At 41.5% G+C, this 19,082-nt stretch overlaps 1 protein-coding gene across 2 annotated transcripts in view; it reads left to right on the top strand.

Annotated features, from left to right (window-relative positions):
• GPC4 (glypican 4) overlaps window positions 1-19,082 on the top strand; it is a 110,724-nt gene that overhangs the window by 79,420 nt on the left and 12,222 nt on the right. For both annotated transcript variants that reach the window (XM_050964412.1, XM_050964413.1), the window contains exon 4: window positions 14,442-14,607. In XM_050964412.1, the coding sequence (XP_050820369.1) occupies window positions 14,442-14,607 (166 nt within the window). The remainder of the gene's footprint in view (window positions 1-14,441; window positions 14,608-19,082) is intronic.

The following is a 19,082-nucleotide window of genomic DNA, read 5'->3' as shown; positions in this document are numbered from 1 at the left end:
AGCAGGAAAATATTCAGCTGCAAAAATAGTTCTCTCCAGAGAATCACCGTTGGGTTACATTTTAGAATTTCCCATTGCAAATTGTACAGCAGATTTCCTTTCATAAGCAATGATAGCAGTGCATGCTGATGAATGCCTTACAGTTAACTCCAGAGTCGTATAGTTACTTGCAGTGATTCAAGGTGTAATACCTTTCTATAATATTTTGGTCTTTTTTCAGTGGAAACATAACTTGTTTCTGCAATATGTGGTAGAAAAGTCTATGAAATAAAATATTTTTGTGAAATATTTTCACAACATTTGGTGAGGTTTTTTTTGTTTTCCACGTTATTTACAGCTTAATTCAACATTACTGAGCTCTATGTAATTGCTCCGTTAACTTTTGTTGTTTGCCTAGTGTTTTACTAACTCAAGAAAAGATGGGGCATTTGTTCATAATGTGAATTAACTTGATACCTGAGGGTTAAATCTCCTATTTTTGCTGAACAAAAATGGCCAGAGTAGTGAAAATTAATGCAGTCTTTATGCTCTTTTTGTGTAACCAAGACATTGGAAAAATGCTTAGTTGAGAATTCTCCAGATAAGAGAGAATCACTGTTGTGAAGCTCAGCTGTTTTCGCTTCCGCATAGTGCTGTAGACGAGAGCAGAGAGACCTTTATTGTAGTGTGGACTGGATTACTGTTTAAATACTCTATATATTCTCACATCTTTTCTAAGGAAGAAACATGAATTTGGAATGTGATTGTCTTGGGTGAGGGAAAAGAGAGGTAACACTGGAAGGGGCAAAATACATTAATTTTTGAAGCTAAAATTCTGCAAATGAAGACAATTAGTGAAAACATTTTTCCTGAACCGAATGCACTGAAAAGCCACATGCTGCTGCTGTTCTAATATAGCTATGATAGTGACTGTGTCCATTTTCACAGGAACATGTTTCATTCCTGTTTGTAACATGTGTAATTTAGAGAGGAACTGTAAAATAATCTCCAAACCGTACGTAGGAAATGCTGCTGATACTTCCTGTAGAGTCAAAGGATTTCATCCTTTGGGCCTAAAGTACAAAATTCCCTAAATAGGTTCTGAACAATAGCAAGAAAGAATATTAGCTGAAGGAAAAAAACATTTCTAGGCATAGGCAGCTGTTTTACTCTGCAGTTGACTTTTACCAGTTTGGCTATTAACAATTATTAAATTAGGCTTCTGATCTTTTGATCATCTCTTGAAGACTGGAATGTGCTTCTCTATCCTCAATCCCCCTTAGCAGCTGAGGGAGGAAAATCTGGCCATCATGCAATTGCGTGTCTATTATTGAGCCCTTGACAAACATTGAAATCAACAGGGTTAAATTGCTGCCGAATACTGACATTTCCTGCCATAACCATGAGGTCCTTTTTTTTTATTTAAGGGAAGAGGGGGAAAAAATATAAGCCAGAGCAGTGTGTGACTAAGGAGGACTAGAACTTGATATTTTGCAATTTGTAAACTTAAGAAATGTTCCCTTAATTAATAACATATGACTGAGACACACAGACACACACTCACTCACTCACTCTCTCAGTGCTGTACTAAATATCTTTCTGTTATCCCACTCTTCTTGGCATGGTTCATGATACTTTGCTTATTTATCAGTTTGCTTGTGCAACGTTGCCTTCAAGGGCAAAGTGCACAGAGGGATTTTAACACTTCTCTAGTGGTTACATGCACTGTGCAAATGAACAGAGAGTTAACCAGAGAGAATTCAGTGTATGTGTTTTGAGTTCATGCTGGCATGATGAGGGGTCAGTTGAACCCGAAGACTGAAATATAAAAAATGGTTTGAGACTGAGTCCTGGTCTACACTGGCGGGGGGGAGGGAATCAGTCTAAGTTACGCAGCTTCAGCTATGTGAATAACATAGCTGAAGTCAACATACTTAGATCGACTCACTGTGGTGTCTTCACCATGGTGAGTCGACTGCTGCCTCTCCCCCGTAGACTCTGCCTGCCCCTCTGGTGGCGCTGGAGTACAGGAGTCAACGGGAGAACGCTCGGGAGTCGATTTAATCACGTCTAGACTAGACGCGATAAATCAGTACCCGCTGGATTGATCGCTACCCGCCAATCCAGCAAGTAGTGAAGACATACCCTGAGAGTCAGAAATGAGTGTGTATTAGAGACCTGAGGCTAAAGCTAAATGAGCGGTTGGTAGCAAAATCATTGTTTGCAGAGCTCCGAAGAGCTGAATTCCCTATGGCGCTACAGTGTGAGGTTTTAAAGTTGCTCTGTCTCACAAATAGGGAAACAACAGCTGTGTGTCATTCAGAAATATGATATAAACTTTAAACAAATAACGCTGAAGAGTTTAAAAGAACTGATCTGTTGGATATGTCGCAATTTCTTTTAAAAGATACTTGAGGGATGCTCTTGCATACGTTTCATCCAAGCTATCTCTTTCCATTATTTTTTTTAACAATGAATTCAAAATGAGTTAGGAAGTTGCTTCAGTAAAGACATGGTATCCTGAGCAGGTTTTTGATTTATAGTATCTCTTCTTTGCATTGTACCTGTGGAAAAAATGTTTTTCTTCTTTCTTGGTAATCATAGAAGCAATTTAGTAATTTGCTAGTTTGGATTTTCAGTTTTTGTTTTACAAGAGAAATGGCTGATCAAATGTTGTATATTAGTATCTTTTATATTAATGTTCACATGCAGTAAACTGTTTTTCTGAGCCGTGCTACTGCAACCCTCTGAAATTTTTCATTGATAAGTCAGTTTTTCAGCATTTGTCCGCCGCCATGGTATTCGACCTTTCCAATGCTTGTGGTGAATTATGAAAATGGAATACATGCTCATATAACGTTTCAGCTGCACATGTACATGCTCTTGGAGCAGCAAGAGTTATATGTCAATAAAAGCAGGTTTTTTTCTTGAAATAGGCTTATTCAACTCTTAGGAAATCGTGTTTGTTTTATTTTAAAAACATAGCAGTTTGAATTTGTAGATGGAGAACTTTACGTCAAAATCTTATATCAGAAATTGCATTAGAATTTGAAGTCCAGATGAGATGTATGGAATGGGCACAGTGTTTCTTTTAATGACATGCCTACCTTGTGACATCAGCTAATACATACAAGGAAATTACAAGTGAAGAAGAAACTCCCACAATGCTTTGTTGGTGGAATGGGTTTGTAACTTGCAACAATAACTGATGAAGTGTGTAGGGGAGCATGGAGTAAATTTTCTTTAAAACATCCATCTAAAATAGTTGTTAAAGTGCTAGCCATTTTCATTGTAGATAATCTGCTGGATTCTTTCTCCAAACTCCTCTGTCACAAACTGCAGCATCTTTAATGAGGTATCCGTGAATCATGAGGTGACGTGTTACACTTGGAAAGACAGCTGCTCCTTGGACCTCCCCAGACACAGGGTTTGGAATGAATAGGGCTCCAAAGAGCCATTTTGCTGGCTGTACTTCCCCATCTCCCTCCTGACAGCTGAAGGTGGACCAGGTATTCGCACATGAAAGGAGGGTAGGAAAAGGCAGAAATAAAAGTGCTGCTAAAGGCAACCATATTTCCCACTTCATGATGCTGAATGTGATCAAAAGGTGCTGAGTAAACAGGAACTGAGAGCTCGATTACTGAATGGTTGTACCTTCCTTTGTGCAGACCTCCCAGTAACTTTGGTTGGGATTCTGCTGTGGATTATGGAGAGTATGTCCAAAACGTATTCGCCCCAGATAGCTTGACAGACAGACCCATACACTGGACATTGAGATCTCTGAGCAAACGTTCGCCGTGAAAATCACAATTGAAATTAAATGATCTGGCCTTGTCACTTGGCTGCTTTTAGAAGAGACTAGCAAAAGCTGATACTTCGTGGGCAACTGAGCTCCAGAAAACCCAGCTGAAGGGACTGGAAGAAATCTGCCGATGTTGTGAAGGGCAGGGTCTCAACGCAAGGGCATTGCCATGTCATCCTTGGAGCAAGTTGCAAGCAACAGCGCGAAATGGAGGGCAGCCGTGCACAAGGCATTGTATTTGTGTGCCAAGGGCAGACATCAATGTAGAAAACAATACCAAGCCAGGACTCCACATCAAAGATGACCCTGACTGGTCCTGCCAAGAATGTGGTCGCATCTGTGCCTCTTGTACCGGCCCAATAGACCATCTGAGGGACCATACGAGGCATAACTTTCAAAGTATGTTGTAGCAGTAGTCATTGCGGATTTACTAGGCTACATGTGAGTCTGCATGTACGTGGCTTGCTTTGGTTTGCGTTTTTATGTTTGTACTGAGATATTTTGAAGACCCAAGTTTTCTCTCTCCAATGGGCAAAAGGAAGGCAAATGTTAAGCTTGGTCTCTAAAACAGAATTCTATTTTAAAGCACTAATTGTTCATGATGAAATTAAAAGGGAATATTGTCTAGTCACTGTACTTAGACGTGGGGGAGTATTTATTTAAAAGAATGCTTTGTTGTTGTTGAAGAAAACATCATCCAGAACAGTGACATTCTATTTTAGTGGTGCAAGAAGTAGGCGTTGGCTTTCCTTATAGGTTTGCAAAAGCATTAATGAAATAACTTCATCTCTGTGGAGAGATTCCCTTTTCTAGCCGGTCAGAAGCCTTTGCTGAAATGCCATCTGCTTCGTATTCTGAATCTGAGTTATGAGCTCTGATATGCTTTCACATGGATTCTCGGGTTCCATCAGTAGTTGCCAGAAATTAAACGGGGAGAGGAGGGATGCGCACTATCAAATTTTCTAGCCTCACTTGCTCACATCACATGATTACCATTAGACAAAAAAATACCTTGCCTTGACTTTAATAGTTTTATGTGAGGCAGGCTAAGACGATGGAGGCATATCAAGCTAACTGTCCATTAAGATAGCATGCTGCTTTACATAGGATGAAATAATACTAAACTAGGTGGGTAGAACAAATAATGTGTTGAATCCCAAGAGTTTTGCTATTTCTCTGTCAGTTTGACATCTGCCTGCATAGAAAATGGAAACCTATAGGTAAGGAATTGGGCCTGATGTGCAGTATTGAACTGTCACTTCCGTGTTAGTGAGTATAACCTCAAAAAACTACACAAAACCTTATCACAGGCAAAAAATGATGAGGAGATGCAAAGTAATTCCTTTAACTTCTATAGCTGCACCAGACCCCAGGGGTCTGAATCCTGCGATGAAGTCAGCTTCCTTCGTAACTACACCTGTACTAACAGGGGCAGTAGTGTTAGTTAAATATTGCAAAGGAAGGTTTAATTCCAAAATACTTTTACTGGAATGGTTTTTTTTTTTTTTTTTTAATGGAAACATCTCAATCTTCTCTTTTGTTAATGTACTTAACTTTGGAACCAATGTTTGACAGGACAGTGGTTCTATACTCGCACTGGGACAAGGAAAAATTGTAAAAGTGAAACCACATTCCTGTCTACAAAATGAAGAACATCTTATTTTTTGTCTGCTTGTATAAGTAATGACTGTTGGATTCTACTTTAAACAAAATGGGTTTGGAGTTTATATGACTTAATTTCATGATTTTTTTTTAAACAAAACAGTTATTCGTTTCGTAGAGAAAGGTGTTTCACTTTCCTAGCTTTTCTCAGAGTAGATCATAATTTAATGGGAGGCCAAATTTAGTTTTTGTAAAAGAACTGGTTGAGGAACCCTGAAGATTAAGTGCAATATTTTCATTGGATTTATTTTAAAATGTTTGATTTTAAATATTCTCCTGCGGTCTCTGCCCCCAGAATGGCAGCTCTATGAGAAGCAACTGAAGATTAAACTTGACAGATCTATTCTCCTTGCACAGGTTTAAATGAAATCCAAAAAGAAACAATCAGCATTAATGTGGAAAGATTTTTTTAAGTCCTGTCACTTTTATAAAACAAGGTGTCAGTAACAGATAAGAGAATTTGTTAAAAATCTGCTTCATATTACACTGTCCTTTTTAACTTTCTTACAGATTGGTGTAGTGTCAGATTCTTCCACTCTTACTCCCTATTGAATAGTATCCTACTCTGCAAGTAGTTGCATTGCGACTACTTGCTGAGTAAAGTGCTATTCAGTGTGACAGAGTGGAGTGATGGTAAATTGTTGACTTAAATCAGATTGAAGTGGTATAAAGCCAATATGAAAATTTGTGCAATTAAAATTTCAGATTAGAATTTATAAGGAACTGAATTATAAATGCCGTTTGGTTTTTTTAAAATGCTACGATGGGTAAGGTGTCTTATGAATTTGACAAAACTGCTATGGGTAAAAAACAAAATATTGAAAAATAATGTCTTGATCCTGCAAACGCTTAATCAGATTATGTAAGTAAAGCAACATACGTGATTGACTCTAGTGGGATTACTTGGGTTAAAGTGACGCATGTGCATAAGTGTTTACAACATCAGGACTAAAACTGGATCTTTATTGTGACGAAGGTCAGTACAAAAGACAATTGTTTCAGTGTTAGGAATGCAAGGTAATGTAGATTGAGCCCCTTTTTAAAAAATACACAGGCAATCAAGTTAGGTTGCTAACCCCATATTTAGCCATCTAAAGGTGGGATTTTTCAAAAGCATTTAAGGGATAAATCACAAGTCCCAAAGACTTCAGACTGCAAGCCCTGATGGAGTAGTATAGCCTGGTTGAAGAATTGTAGCTTTCTTGACTTGTGGAAGCTCAATCTATCAGAAGGTGGTGGTGGCTGCAAATATAGCATGGGCTATTTGCCTATCAGCTTTGTGTTTGAGTTGTGGTGTTCACAGTAAGGGTGTTAATGCTTGTCTCTTTCCAACCTACGTGAGCATTTTAATGTGAAGCTTCTTAGCAGAAGAAATTTCCATGTAAAATCAGAAATGTCACTAATAATTAGGCAATAAATTAAAGAAGCAAATATAAAATACCTGCTTTAGCAATTTAAGACTATAAAGCGGAAAGAAAGAAACTAGCAATGTATAAATAAGTGTTTTAATTTTTTTTAATTGTCTTAAAAAGACATCGGTTCAAACACCCCCCCCAACAAACATTAATTTATCCACCTTAGTGTTGATACAGAGAATAGATTAAATGTTTTTGAGTAATTGAATTGTTTACTTGTCAAGTGTGTGTGTGTGAGTGAGTGAGAATCAGTTCACAAGATGCAAGCTTGTGACCAATGCTTAGATGGGTGACAAGACACATCTGTTGTTAACTTTTTTAATCCTCACGTTTGAAGTGTAGAAACAGGCGAAATTGTAATTTACATGCTGAACCCACAGTGCGACGGGTTGCTGTTGTGGCATGAAACAGCATAAGAGAGTAAATAAATTTCACGGGATTAAAGAAAGGGCTTGGAGTGGAGTGACTCCCATTGTCAGCTTTTACAAAGTGTATGCAGCACAGTGTACCACCTGAGCTCAGATCGGCTAAAGGAAATCGTCTTCAGCAAATAAAGCTTTCTTTGGGAACTCAGTTTTATTAGATAAGAGATTATTTGGTTTTGAGGGTCACTCTGGAGCAGAGTTTGAATGAACTGGAATTTCTTTCCAAGATAAACACAGACTCAGCACGGAATATCTGGGTTTACTGTTACATACAATTGTGTTTTCGGGGCTTGCACCTGGCATTGCCGAGTGAGCATTAAAAGCTTGTGAAGAATTGCCGTGACGGCATTTGGCACATCCTGTAGACTGGACTGTTGGGCTGGACTTGGTACTGGCCTTTTGCCAGCAGTTTGATAAGCTTTTCTTTGCAGTGCTACCCAGCACTTAAGCATTTGTTGTTGTGGCAGTGAGGTGTAATTATTTAAAATCTGCATCCTAACAGTCTCTTATAAATTATCCCTGCTTGTTTCTGTACACTTTCAAAAGGTAACAAAATGCCATAATTTGGATAGACAGATTCTACCCCCACCCACACCCCTGTAGTGGCAACTCTAAAAGCAGTCTCTCTTCTGATAGTTCTGTAATACCTTCTTTTTCGAATGCTTGTTTGTGTGCATGCCTGCCAGAAGATTTTTCCCTTAGCAGCATCCAGAGGGTCAGCATGGGCGCCCCCTGGAGTCACTTCTTCATGGCGCCCAATATAGTGCCCTACCGACTCCCCACCCCTTCAGTTCCTTCACACGACTGGTGACGGCTAGCTGGAACATCCCTCGCTCTTAGCTGCAAGCGCTTTGGACACAGGAAATCTGCAGAATGGCAATGCGGTCCTCGATACACACTTTCATGACGCACTATGACATCACACAACAGGCCAGAGACGATGTAGATGAGACGTGCTCCAATCAGTAGATGACTCCGATCCCACCTTCTGAACTTTGGCTTGTGAGTCACCTGATTGGAATGGACATGAACAAGCACTGGAAGAAGAAAAGAGTTACTCACCTTCTCGTAACTGTTGTTCTTCGAGATCTGTTGTTCATGTCCATTCCAATACCTACCTGCCCTCCTTACCCCTCTATCGGAGCAGCCGGCAAGAAGGAACTGAAGGGATGGGGGTCAACAGGGCGCAATATTGGGCACCATTAAGGTGCGACTCTAGGGGGCGCCCAGGCCAACCCTACGGACACAGCTAAGGGCAAAATCTTCCAGCTGGCGTGCACACGGCGCGCACTCACCTGGTTGGAGTGGACATGAACAACACATCTCGAAGAACAACAGTTACCAGAAGGTGAGTAACTATTTTGTCATGACTTCCAAAGAGATCACTACAGGTTGAGGTTTAAATATAGCACTGGTTTTGTGCTGGTTTTCACAAATTAAACAGATCTCCTCCCTTCTATATTAGTCAGACCTACTGTTTGCAAAGATAGGGAAGGAAGGATGCAAAAGCGTGTTGACGTCTATCCTACTGAGTCTTCTGCTGAAACGTGGAAAGCTGTATGCAAAAATCTACCAAACACATGAAACATCAAGAGAGAAATGAGATCAAGTGAAGTGTGTGTGAGAACGGCAGTCAAATTCATATCACAGCCGCATGGTGCTCGAGTGGTTGATTGGGAAGTGCAAGAACTCTCAGGCGTAGGTACTGAAACAGATGAAATGCAGTCTTGAAGGAAAGAGGTTTGTAAGTGGTTTGAGGCTTAATGGTATCTTGTGACTGATCTTTGACAGGCAGTGAGATGGCACTGGTGCTTACCCCTGAACGGAATGAAACAAGGAATTTTTTGCGAAACGAAAAACTGAACTTGGTCATGTTTAAATTCCCCTTCTCTGGATTTGGGAAGTTGAGTTCTCCCCAGAATAACTTTATGGAAGTAGAAACCATCTGACTAGCAGATGACACCTTTACTGTTGCCTGTTGTTAGTTTTCTTACCATAAATCATCTGATCTGGTTCTTCTGTGTTGCTCTACCACTTCCCAGTATATAGAGGCACTGCTGCTTGCCCAAGAGAAGCTTTCTTGTGGAAGATCGTCTTCTCATGCTAAAACTTTAAGGCTAGATATTTTGAAGCATCAGAACCGAGTTTTTGTTTTTCTGCCATCCTCTCTTCGCATTGTGCTCTGCCAAATTAGACTAAGACCCAAATTTTATAAGGTATTTGGGGTTTCTGCATTAGCATTACCATGTCTTAAGTTTATTTTCAGAAGGGATTTAGGCACTTGGAAGCCAAAATCATACTGACAGTCAATGGGATTTTGATTGTGAAGTGCCTAAATCCTTTTTGAAAATGACTTAGGCTCCTGAATCAGTTAGGCATTGCACTGCTGAGTGCAGAACCCCCCAAATACCTTGTGAAAGCTGGGCCTTTATCAGAGTTTTGCAAGGGTGGAGGGAGGAAGTCTTCTGGGTGAGGACTGTATACAAGTCAGTCCCCTGAAGGCCACCAGTTGTCCATAAGTGCAGAAGAGGCGTCTGAAGAACTCTGTTTGTGCTGTGCATCCAACACTTGCCAGTATTGAGTCGTGCTCTCTGACAGATCCTTACTTTTGTCTTATAAAGACTCTGATTCAGGAGATTCCTCTGAGAAGCAGAAAGGATGAAATCTGTTTAGCTCGAGACAGGTGCATCTGTGGAGTGCAGGTGTAACCCTCAGGGCCTGGTTCCTCTGCTCATCTTCATGGAGTGCTGCCTGGGGGATAATAATCAGTGCAGAGTTCCCCAGCTCATTTGTCTGGATTGCAGCATGGAAGACATGGCTATAGGCCTGTGCAGATTCCTGTAGGTATGCGTACACCACCTCCCACTCCTACCTCACAGAGGAAATATGTCCTCCTTAGGGGAGGGAAGGAGGTCAGTGCTCAGAGACTCGTATAGTAAGATATACTAAAAGACCTGCCCAGAAAATAGACTCTTTCAGGCAAGAGTATTCAGAGTATTGTAAACTTACGGGTTATGAGGACTACATATGCTCTAGCCAAGCTATATATGCATGCATGCATGAGGATAATGTGTATCCCTCCTCATGCACCCTGGGAAGGTGTAAGTGGTGGGATAGATGTTTTCCACCATGCTGAAAAGACAAGGAAAGTATCGGGATCTCGTTGTCAGTCACCATGTCCTAATGTCCAAGTTATTGTTTGCCTAATGGAAGAAGAGGCCTTGTGGTGCACCCTTTCTTTCTAACCCCCCCACCCCAACCTCCATTTATAAGGCCAGAAGGATCCTCAGTGTGCCCCATTTATCACTGCCACAGATAAATTTGGCTACTTTTTCCAGGTGGTCAGGGACTCAGCGTTTCTAACCAGGGGAGATGTTTATCACATACAGGTCCTACAGACAGTCAGGTCCTGACCAGCATCATCTCAGTCTTCTCCTTCTAACCCATTAAGAATCATGTATCAGAATCCAGTCCAGCTGAGCCTTGCTCTGGAACGAAGCATCTTAATCCAAAGAAAGTGTTCAGAAGAGGGAATATCCGTGCTTTTAGCTTCCAGAAATAAATCTGTTAAGAGTATATTCAAAGGCCCATTGGTATCGAGACAAAGGTCTCACCGTATGTCTACATCAGTATCATGGATTCTTGAATTTCTACAAGTTGGACTCAGGCTGGGCCTGGCAATTCAGACACTTAAAGGCCAAGTTGCTGCTGTGTCCAGCATTCTGAATGCAGTGGGAAAGTAGTGCATTTCCTCTTGCGCAGATGTCAAGCATTTTTTGGTTGGTTGGTTGGTTTTTTTGCTGGCAGCATCTCTGCTACATTGTCCTGAAGTTCACGGAGTTCTTTCCTGGGATCTTAGCCTGGTTCCCAATGCCATTACAGGATCTCCATTTGAACCACTCCCAAAGGTGTTTCATTACTTTCTAACCATTAAAATGGCCCTTTCGATAGCAGTTCTGTCAGCATACATAGTGTCTGACTTGAAGCTGTTTTTCCTGGAATTTCAATCAATATTGCACCTTTCTTAAAGATCAAGTGGGTACTCAGAACAGACACCATGTTCATAGCAAAGATTAGTCCCAGGCTTCATAGAGCACAGGAAATGACTTGGAAATTGTCATTCTAGCATTCTGCCCAGTTCTGACGCTCCCCATATTGAAACTGTGGCATACTTTGGACGTGCACAGAGCTCTCAAAAGAATATCCACCGCACTGCTCAGTTCAGAAAGGTTCATGCGTTGTTCGTGTTTTCTATTCCGGTGTCAAAAGGAAAGAAAGCTTCAACAATTTCCATTTTCCAGGTGGCTAAGCTAGTGTACCTCATAGCATAGAAGTCAGAAAGTGTAACTCCATCTTCCAAAATAAGGGGCACTCGTTGAGCTATGGCAACTTCATGAGTAGAAAGATCATATGCGTCATATGAGTAAATGTGTAGAACAGTCACCTGCTCATCTGTTCATATGTTCTCCATATTCTCCAAGTTGGACGTCCAGGCATTTGCTTCTGATTTCCAGAGAGGGGTGCTCCTTACTGTAGGATTCCAGTAATTATTAGGAAAGGATAAGCCCCTTTTTGCATCGGTATGTAACTGTGTATGGTTCGCCCATTCCTCCCCTATGTAAATCCCAATGTCACGGCTCTGTAGACCTTATGAATAAGAGTAGGAAAATTTATCTCTGCCTTACCTGAAAATTTTCTTTCTTGGAGTCATGAGAGCCACAGACCCAGCCTACCTTGAATGGGCTGCTAATTGGGAAAAGCTATGGGATTATTAATTGGCACTGACAGTTTGGTTGTTCATCAAATTCCTTGCTTAGCAGGAGATTTGCTCTGTTTAGTCTTAAGGCTTAATTTTCCTTACGAATATGGAGTATTTAGAGTTTTCCTAGGCTATCATCAGACATGGAGCCAAAACTCTCCTCCTGCATCCATTGCTTCATAGAGCAGAAATCTAGTGTCATCAATCTATTCACCTCATTACTCCAGAAAGGAAAAATTTCAGGTAAGGCACAGATAAATTTTCCAGTTCCTACATGTTGTAGTATCTATTTCAGGCATAGAGATTTAGACTGTCATTTCCAATGGCTCCAGGGTTTAAATAAACAACAATAAACAATTTCTTCTCTGTTCTGTTTTCTGAGCCCCCTCTCCCCCCACCCCAGTCCTCCAGTAGCTGATACTGGTTATGCTACTTCTAACCACTACAGTCCTCTTCCAGTGTATGTAATGTTCACTCCTGGGTGAAAAAAGTAATAATCCAATCTTTTCCTGGATAATACTCAGTCAGTGTTATTTGTACAGGCAATGAAGGATCCTTTAGTGCAAATGTATTACTCTGATCTTGCTTTGTTTTCCCATCTACATAATTCACATGGTTAATCAATGCTTATTTATTCTTTGAGAGATATATTTTCGGTTTGGTGTGTAGCACTTAACCATACAACTCCATTGGCATAAATGCATCATGGTAATGTACCTCTTGATCATGGCTTTTAAGACTTGCTTTATATATGAAAATTGTGTCATGTAATGATCTGAAACTTTGCCAAAGAGGAGTGACTAAAATGTGAATGATCATGAGCCGTTTTTGAAAACAGAACTATAAAGGATATCTGGGATTACCATCGCCTACTTCAGAGAGCTCCCTTTGGATGAACATAAGTGAAAAACCTGGGATGAGTCAGTTTGAAGATTCATTCCCTCTTATCTCTGCTGTGCACTATTGAAAAACATGTAGCTGCAAACCTCGTTCAAATAGGGATGGCTCCAGGAGAGAGAGGCTATTATTTAACACAGATAGGTACTAGATCTAGACTAACCCGAGGTATCTGTCGTAGAGTTATTGTGTTCGAAGGTTGGGCTGTGAGGTAAAAGGGTGAGGCTACCAGAGAGAGCCAAGCCCAATGGTGCTTGCGGGCAAGTAGAAATGAAAACAGCACCGGCTGGAGGGAAGGAGCAGATTTAACCTTCTGCCAGTGTTAGTGGTGTTTCTTGCTGGTTAATCCTAGGTAAGGCTACGTTTTAGTCACGGGTATTTGTAGTACAAGTTGTGGACAATAAACAAAAATTCACAGGCCCGCGACCTGTCCATGACTTTTACTAAAAATGCCCCTCCCTGACTAAAACTGGGGGAGGGGGGATGTAGGGGGGATTTGGGGGCACCGCAGGTGCTGGGGATGGGGGCACGGGTGGTGGGGCTGGTGCAGGCTCCTTACCCAGCTCCTGCGAAGCAGCGGCCCTAGCTCCATGTGCTGCCTCCGCTCCGTCCCAAGCCAATGGGAGCTGCAGGGACAGCATGTGGAGCTGAGGGAGAGGAGTCCCTCCTCCTGGTAAACAGCGGCCCCAAGCCGTGATCCCCCACCACACCCAAACTCCTGCTGCTGGGAGGTGAGGGGCCCCGAGACTGCCCCAGCAGCAGCCAGTGCGACTGACCCAGGAGCTGCCCGAGCTGCTAAGGCGGCTCTTGGGCCAGCCATACAAGTCACAGAATATCACGGAATCTGTGACCTCTGTGAAAAACACGGAGCTCTACTTAGGTTGCCTAGTACTTTCCATTTTTTTGAAAGACTCCTGCAGCCAAGAAGCTCTGACATAATTTTCAGCAGAGGTTGCATTGTTTACAGTTTGTAGCTGAAGTTAGGTATATGCATATTCATTATGATAGTCCTTACTTACATGGTCACATGCTATCTTTCCCACAGAACTCCTGCCTCCTTCAGTGCACAGGAGAGAGGCACAAGGGGACGGAATTAAGATTGCCTGAGCAACTATAAATCTGGCATTTCCTCACTTCAGAGTGTTTGTCTTTGCAACCTAAATAACATATTTAGATGTGATATCCAGTTTAGATTAAGGTATGCAGGGAAGCAACGCATCACTCTGTCTTGTCCTGCAAAGAGCCATGCACACCCAATATGGTGGGTAAGGGTGCGTGTGCTTGTGTGTGAGACAGAGAATAAATCGATTGTCTGTCTGCCATTATGCTGTGTTCCAGGTAGAACTACAGCTCCGAGCCACAGCCGACTGGTATTTCTACTCCTGTTCATCACTGTTCTTTCCCATGCTGTTGTAGGTGTGTGGGGGTGGGTGAGGGGGTGTGTGTTTTCTTTTGTGACTGACATGTAATTTTCTTCTCCTTCCCCCTTCTTCTTTTTAAAGGTAAACCCAACACCTCAGGGTGAGCGAGCACTGCTGAAGATGATGTATTGTCCATATTGTCGAGGCCTGGTTACTGTGAGGCCGTGTTACAACTACTGCTTTAATGTCATGAGAGGCTGTTTAGCCAATCAAGGGGATCTGGACACAGAGTGGAATAACTTTATAGGTGAGACAATGTGGATTATAACTGTGCGTGTAAGTATGTGTCTGGCATGGCGTGTTTCCATTTGCACTGCATTTGTGTGGTACTGAAGATGCTTCTTGCTTCTCATCTAAGTGCAGACATCTTTATATTCCTCTCTGTGGGTCTGCTAGGTGCCAACATGGAACTTTTACCTCATGACCTTCCATGTGTCTCTATCAAAACCATTCTCCAGTTCCTACAATTTTCAGAATAAATTTGACCTACAGCATACAAGTAACCTCCTTAGAGCAAAACGGTGTGTGTTGTGTCTTTTATGTCTCTTGAAGGTTACTGCAATAGGCCAATCTTTTTCATAATGGAAGGTAAAAAAAAGGGTGCACATATGGCACACACGTTTCATCTGGCTAGCACTTCATCTCTGGGCCATCACAATTCTACCCTTTCTTCTATTTGCTTTGTAGGTGGGTAGCCTGAACCCAACACAGTATCCAAGAAAGTGAAAGTGGTGTCGGCCTCAGGGAATTCTCCACTGCAGTAATGGGGATTGTCTGTGATAGAGGTCTGATACCTCTTAAGACTCTGTGCCCCAAAACACATACATCTTATGCTGCTGACCATTCACTGGTATCACACATTGCTCTGCTATTACAACCTTGCAGCTCTTTCATCTATTTAACAAAAGAACAGCCACAGTGGTCCATCTAGCCCACTATCCTTCAGAGAGAATGAACAAAACAGGGCACTTTGAGTGATCCATCCACTGTTGTCCAGTCCCAGCTTCTGACAGTTGGAGGCTTAGGACACCTGGAGCATAGGGTTGTATCCCAGTTATACTTTTGTTCTTCACAACGTCCCCTGGCAATGAGTTCCACAGATTTGCTCTGTGTGTGTGTGAAGAAATACTTCCTTTTGTTTTTTTTAAACCTGCTGCCTATTAATTTGATTGGGTGACCCTTGGTTCTCGTATTATGTGGAGGAGTGAGTAATACTTCCTTCTTGACTTTCTCCACACTAGTCGTGATTTTATAGACCTGTATCATATTCCCCCTTAGTCATCTCTCAGTCTTTTTACTTCTTTCTCATATGGAAGCTGTTCCACACCCCTAATAATTTTTATTGCCCTTCTCTGTACATTTCCCAGTTCTAATGTATCTTTTTTTGGGATGGGGTCATCAGAACCACATGCAGTGTTCAAGGTGTGAGCGTCCCATAGATTCATGTAGTGGCATTAGGATATTTTCTGTCCCTTTCCTAATGGTTCCTAACATTCTGTTTGCTTTTTTGACTGCTGCTGCACATTGAGTGGATGTTTTCAGAGAACCACCCATAGTAAATTCTTCAAGTTCTCTTTCTTGAGTGGTAACAGCTAATTTAGACCCCATCATATTGGTTATATAGTTGGGATTTTTTTCCCAACGTGCATTACTTTGCACATATCAACCTTAAAATTTAATCTGCCATTTTGTTGGTCAGTCATCCAGTTTGGTGAGATCCCTTTGTGACTCTTGTCAGCCAGCTTTGGATTTAACTATCTTGGGTAATTGTGTCATCTGCAAATTTTGCCACTTTGCTGCTTAACCCCTTTTTCAGATTATTTATGAATATGTAGAACAGCACTGCTCCCAACACAGATCCTTGGGGGACCCTGCTGTATACATCTCTCCATTGTGAAAACTGACCATTTATTCCTCTCCTTTCCAATGTCTCCTAAATTATCTCTGTCACAAGAAAATGATATAATACTTGTGCTTTTATAACATATGTAGAGGTTGGGATAAATGAATGACCAGGTTAGACAAGAACTGGCATTAAACATCCTCTGTAATAGCGTGTTTTGTACCTGCGTTTCCTTTCTCAATCTACACAATAAAGGCAACAGATTTTTTTAAAAATACTATAAGGTCAGTAAGAATATACCAAAGCTCTTTAAATACTAGGAAGAAAAGCTCTAACAAGAGGACAAAGTTCCAAAGTTAGCATCTAACCATGGGAATCCCCACATTACAGCCAAATGCATTGCCAGCAAGTCACAGATGCACACTAGTAGATGCAGATGTGATAGAGAGCATGGAAATCGTTCATGTGTCTGAAGTGCAGAACCTTAGATTCACTTTGGAAGTGGTTAGGAATTGTAGGGTCTGTGCAGAATGTAACTCTGTGATCATCGCTTTGAGTTTGCTCTCAGATCAATGGAGGGAGGTACCAGTCCTACAATATCTCACAGCTTCTGAAGTCACTGTAGTTAATCTGCCCCCTCAAGAACTAGTAGCTGGATCAATGGAAGAAATCTTCTGCCAGCCTAGCAGCTGTTTTTTCATTCCACTGAGCAACATAGCTAGTTTTAGGTATAGACCAGGCCTTCGACATTTTGTTAGTCAGGCATATACAGGGCGCTTAAAACATCAACTGGAGTATTGTGTCCAGTTCTGGGCACCGTATTTCAAGAAAGATGTGGAGAAAATTGGAAAGGGTCCAGAGAAGAGCAGCAAGAGTGATTAAAGGTCTAGAGAACATGTCCTATGAAGGAAGGCTGAAAGAATTTGATTTGTTTAGTTTGGAAAAAAGAAGACTGAGAGGGGACATGATAGCAGTTTTCAGGTATCTGAAAGGGTGTCATCAAGAGGTGGGAGAAAACTTGTTCATCTTAGCCTCTAATGATAGAGCAAGAAGCAGTGGGCTTAAACTGCCACAAGGGAGGTTTAGATTGGACATTAGGAAAAAGTTCCTAACTGTCAGGATGGTTAAATACTGGAATAAATTGCTGAGGGAGGTTGCGGAATCTCCATCTCTGGAGATATTTAAGAGTAGGTTAGATAAATGTCTGTGTGGGATGGTCTAGACAGTATTTGGTCCTGCCATGAGGTCAGGGGACTGGACTCGATGACTTCTCGAGGTTCCTTCCAGTCTTAGAATCTATGAATCTATGAGAACCTGAGAGCAGAGGGTGCCATTGAAACCTTGAGGAGATAAGGATTCATACCCACCGCTGGATCCACACTAGACTGGCTTCCACCCTCTCCGCTGCATGGAAACCATTCTTTACCAGTCTCAAGTGATCTTTTCCTGGCTCAGACTCAAGCCCTTGGTTCCATCCTCGTCTCCCTTGACCTTCTGCTGTCTGGGATACTGGCAATCACGCCTTCCTCCAGGAGCCACTGCCATCCTTTTGTCCTACAATCCGTGTACATGGTGTGCCCAAGCCCCGTCTCACTTCCTATCTGTCCTTGTTGCTAAATCAGCGATCCGCACACTGACTCAAGCCAGCTTGTGCAACCTCCCCATCTCTGATATGTTTGACTCAAACCTGCTTCCTCTCCATTTCATTCAGGTTGCCTTACTTGGTAACTATGCAAAGTTATTACTGTTACACAGTCCCTCCTGTTCCTTGCTTCTCCCTCTTGTTTATCGACCCTTGCTAGTAGTGATACCAAACTTGAGTTTGACATTTTAATTTTCAGTCTGGAGTGGGACCAAATTCTCTCTTTGTGAGGTGTCTGGCATATTTTGGGGTGCTCAGTAAGTGATGATTCTTAAGAATAAGATGAAGAATATGTTTTAAAGGAGTCTTGTTGTGTCTGTAAAAGGATCCTTCAGGTGCAGCCCTCTCTCTTCATTCAATGTGTGCTGATGCGCACAAATGGTGCTTGAGTGCCATTGACAAGACAGTGGTGCATTTGCATGCAGTAATAGCACATTTTTAAAAAGTATTTGGCTCGTAAAGGTTTTCCACTCTTTAAATTTCACATGTTTAAAAAAAGGAATTGCTGATAATTACCATATTTTAAGCTAGAGTTTGATACACACACGCACATGTTACTTGTCTACATTAACAGTGCGTGTGCATAATATTTTCAGATGAAAATTTTGCCTGCTCATTCCGTGGAGGGAGCTAATTACCACTTTAACACTGTTTGAAAGTGCAGCACTAAATTAGGCTTTCAAGAGATCCTCTAGAATACTGACTTTTGCATGTGCTCACACAGATGTGAATATTAAGTATTTCAGCCCCAGTAGTAGCTGAAATGGCTTGAAGAGTGGAAGACTTGCAAAGGTCTAGTCCAAGTAGGAAAGAGGAATCCCATGAAAGGGAAAGCATAATGCTAGAAAGCAGACAAAAGAGTAAGCAGCTAATTGCTGCGGGTTATATGCAAGTGAAAATGAAACTTGGGGAAAGCCATCTACACAGTGATGTTCAGTAATTGCATACAATAATGAAGATTATTAAACGAGACAAAATAAGTAAATATTTCCCAGGAGGAAAGGTGACATAACTCTCTAAATGTTTTCTCCCCAGAATGTCACCTGCCCACTCGTTACTTAGGTATTCAGTGCTACACTTGGAAATATATATTTGCTGGCCACACTGGGTGCTAGTTACTTTTTTACGTTGTTTGCTTATTTTTGCCTGGAATATAGGAATTGAAAACATTAAGATGTGCTTTCTGTCGAAGTTTCTAAAAAAAAAAACAACCTCCACATGCTTCCCTTCAAGTGCA

Source organism: Gopherus flavomarginatus, chromosome 8 (assembly GCF_025201925.1).
Source record: "Gopherus flavomarginatus isolate rGopFla2 chromosome 8, rGopFla2.mat.asm, whole genome shotgun sequence".
Taxonomy (NCBI): domain Eukaryota; kingdom Metazoa; phylum Chordata; order Testudines; family Testudinidae; genus Gopherus; species Gopherus flavomarginatus.
The sequence above is the reverse complement of the archived record's forward strand: the minus strand, read 5'-3'. Positions and strand labels throughout refer to the sequence as shown.